Below are 3,745 nucleotides of genomic sequence, written 5' to 3'. Positions count from 1 at the left end.
AAGTTTATTTGGTAGTGTATAGGAACAGATGAGGCAACAGCAGGAGACCAACCAAATCCTGATGAGAGAGATACAACTCTTGAAATCCAGCTCAAGCAGGCCCGCTGAGGATACTGTCACTCCCTTGCAGCCCAGAGCTTTTAACTTCAGTTCTGCAGTATATACTGAGGATAACAGGGGGAATATTGTGCCTAGCCATTCTTAGAATCATACTCCTGAGATACCCTCTTCGGTTAAGGTGTCAACTATGAGAAGCTCAGGATATGCTTCAGGATATGGCTAGAATCCTCAGACTGGTAACGTATCAAATAATAATAATACTCTTGCTACTAATGGTATTGGATCTTTGCAGGATGCAGGTATGATATCAACACTTTCCAGGGAGCTTTAGAAGTTAAAGGACATGATATCCAGTGTACCTGGAGTAGTCCAGCCGATCCCAGAAGTATCCCAGGATAGCCACAAGATATCTCGGTTTGCATATCCTATATGTGATGCTGAAATCCCAAAGAGATTTCAAACCCCCAACATGAAGCTCTAGGACTGGACCATGGGTCCTGAAGAGCATATTGCTCAGTATAGGGAAAGGATGGAAATTAACCCTATCCCTCCGGATCTCAAGGAAGCTTGCCTCTGCAAGGGTTTTGGTTCTATCTTAACAGGATCAGCCTTAAAATGGCTATTAAACGTTCCTCCTCATTCGATTACATAATTTGCTCACTTAGTCAATTTATTTAATAGTCAATTTTCCTGCAGTCGAAGTTTTGAAAAACTAACCGGTGATCTCTACAGGATAACTCAAGGACCTCAGGAATCCCTAAGGTATTATGTGAACAAATTTAGTAGGGAATCCTTAGATATCCCGCATCTTGATGTTGCAACAGCTGTGCAGGCTTTCAAGATGGGACTGCAAAAAGATTCTCAATTTTACAAGGATCTTGTAATGAGTCACTGCAGGAACCTGGATGAAGCTCGGAACACGGCTTTAAGATATATTCGACTAGAGGATGACAAAAAGATGTAAGAGAGGATGAATTCATCTTCATCCTACGAATCGACCAACAGGAAGTCAGAATCCTCGTACAAGCCATATCGCTCTAAACCATATGGTAGAAATGACAACAAGAAAGTGAATGCTGTTGAAGACGAGGATCCTGAGGAGTATCCTGAGTTATCAGAATATTGTTTTTCTGTTAATATACCTGAACTGATGTATGCTATGCAGGGTTTAGGAAACAAAGCAAGGTGGCCTAGGAAGAACCAACAGAAAGCTGATTGGAAGGATAAATCCAAGTGGTGTGCCTTCCATGAGGATTTTGGACATGTTACAGAAGATTGCATTGCCCTGAGGAAAGAAATAAGCTATCTGCTGAGCAAAGGATATCTGAAGGATCTCCTGGGAAGAAAGAAGAATAAGGGTCAGGATACTGAGAAGGATCCTGAACGAGCAGCATCACCTCCTGCGGATGCCAAGATAATTAACTTTATTTCAGGAGGATCCGATATCTGTGAGACCTCTTATTCTGCAAAAAAAAAAAAAAAGACATGCAAAGGAGGCTAAGGCGGAAATAGGAGATAAGACAACCAGGATGTCAATCCTCACAACTGATAAAGTGATCAAGTTCGACAGTGATGACAGGGATACTGTCTAGGATCCTCACCACTATGATTTGGTAATAACTTTATATGTTGCTAATCATTTTGTGCGCAGGATACTGGTGGATAATGGCAGCTCCGTCAACATAATGCAGCTGGAGACACTGAAGAGGATGAATGTATCCCCGATGGATATTACTTCGAAATCCACTGTGCTTGTTGGGTTAAATGGAGAAGTCAAGAATACTGTGGGAGAAATAAAGTTGCCTGTGTATGTTGAAGGGGTCAACTCAATGCAACGCTTCTGTGTCATGGACTCCTTATCCTGCTACAATATTATATTGGGTAGGACATGGATCCATGATATGAAAGCTGTGCCATCTACCTATGACTAGTGCATCAAGATACCTACTGTTAGGGCTGGATTTTTACAATACATGATCCTCACGTGTGATCCTAACCAGTGATCCTTGTTTCTTTGGCAGATAGTGATCCTCAGAAGAGTTCCAGGATCAGGATCACGGACCATCATAGGATCCTCATGCTAACAGTTGCTTTCGTTGAATTTAATGTTGTTTTGCAGGACATCTAGCAGGATCCGCTCTTAAGCATCACAATCAAAGGACGCGTCTTTACAACTATAGCATGTGCTTAATCGGAGATGGACGTTGTGAAGGATATGGAAACTTGGCATGATTTAAGGGCGATAATTTAGGCTAGATTTACTTTTATTTCTAAAGGGTTAATGAGCTGATTATTAGTCTTTTTACCTAAAATAGGTCACCTACACTTGTATATATAACACTCTTCCCCATTCGGAAGAACACACAACACAATTCTCACACGCTTAGACACTCGAAACTATAGTGATCCTTGTACTCAGCTCATTATCATCCGAAGTTGTAACTATTTTTCTTATATTAAAGTTTGGTGATCGGTAGTTGCCATCACCCGAGGTTTTTTATGCCGGAGATCATACATTGATCAAGGGCTTTTTCCTCGTATAAATCGTTGTGTCTTTGCATATTTCATAGTAAAAGTGATCCTTTACTTTTTCAACAAACCAAGCATCATACCCCGTTTACATAGAGTTTGGTTGCATTATCCTTTGTGTGATTTTTGACCAAAACAGTTTGGCGCCCACCGTGGGGCAATTGGTGCTTCATTCATAAGAAAATCTTTTGTTCGAAATCATTTCAAAGAATTACATGGCCTCATCATTGAAAAACACGTCCACGGCGATGTCTACAGTCAACTCATCTCAGAACGCTCTGCCTCCTCCACCGGCAGGATCCCAGAAGAATGCTGAGAAGAGACCAACTCCTACTAACTCTAAACCTCCATCTTCTCCTGCTATGAATTCTTATACTCCCAGTACTAGTGACGTATTTACTTTGATTTTGCAGATGAAGGATCGTATGCAGCGGCAGGATGAAACAAATGAAAGGATCCTCAGGGAAATTGGAGATCTCAAAAGACAAAAGAAAACGGCAGAGGATCATTCCCCACTGATGCCCAAATCCTTGAGCTTTGATACTCCAATGATCACTTCTCAGCCATCGGAAATTCCAGACGTGCAAATTATGGGAGAATCAAGAGGATTGCACCTCGGATCGACAACAATGACTCAGGCATCAGGCTCACACTTTCAGCCGGCAGGATCCTATCCCCAGCATATGGGATCCTTCATGAATTCGGGAGCCTATCCGGGAGCACAGCAGTTTCAAGGATCCTACTTTGTTCCAGGATCATCCCAGGGTCAAGGATCCTCCTTTGTTCCAGGATCACCCAGGTTCAAGGATCCTCCTTCGTTCCAGGATCATCCCAGATACCAGGATCCTTCCAGATACTAGGATCCTTCCAGATGCCAGGATCCCTAAAAAATTTGCAAACAGGAAGTCTAGATGTCCATCAAGGGGACTTCATTCCAATGCAAACCATTGCTTCCACTGGTCCCTCCGTTATTCCAGAATCCCAGCAATATGGATTCACTAACTTGAACCCAATGGGAGGTAACACTTTAAATAATTATCTTACCACTAACCATGGATTCATGCAGGATACAGGTATCAATCATGCTATGGCCAGGGAGTTGCAGAAGCTAAAAGATATGATCTCAAGTGTTCCAGGGGTAGTTAAGCCTATCCCA

General features: G+C 42.2%; 1 protein-coding gene across 1 annotated transcript; it reads left to right on the top strand.

Moving 5' to 3' along the window:
* The first annotated feature begins 943 nt into the window (after positions 1 to 943).
* On the top strand, positions 944 to 1,991 carry LOC110913718. Its single transcript, XM_022158542.1, has 2 exons — positions 944 to 1,020; positions 1,712 to 1,991. Exons 1-2 carry the CDS (start codon positions 944 to 946, stop codon positions 1,989 to 1,991), a joined length of 357 nt encoding a protein of 118 aa, XP_022014234.1.
* The last annotated feature ends 1,754 nt before the right edge of the window (positions 1,992 to 3,745 follow it).

This window comes from Helianthus annuus, chromosome 15 (genome assembly GCF_002127325.2).
Source record: "Helianthus annuus cultivar XRQ/B chromosome 15, HanXRQr2.0-SUNRISE, whole genome shotgun sequence".
In the NCBI taxonomy this organism is placed as follows: domain Eukaryota; kingdom Viridiplantae; phylum Streptophyta; class Magnoliopsida; order Asterales; family Asteraceae; genus Helianthus; species Helianthus annuus.
This window is presented reverse-complemented; position numbering and strand designations above follow the sequence as displayed.

Coding starts and splice junctions, on each gene's coding strand:
- LOC110913718 (XM_022158542.1), top strand. CDS start 944: ATGAGTCACTGCAGGAACCTGGATGAAGCTCGGAACACGGCTTTAAGA. Junction 1,021..1,711: donor CTAGAGGATGACAAAAAGAT/GTAAGAGAGGAT, acceptor TTTTGTGCGCAG/GATACTGGTGGATAATGGCA.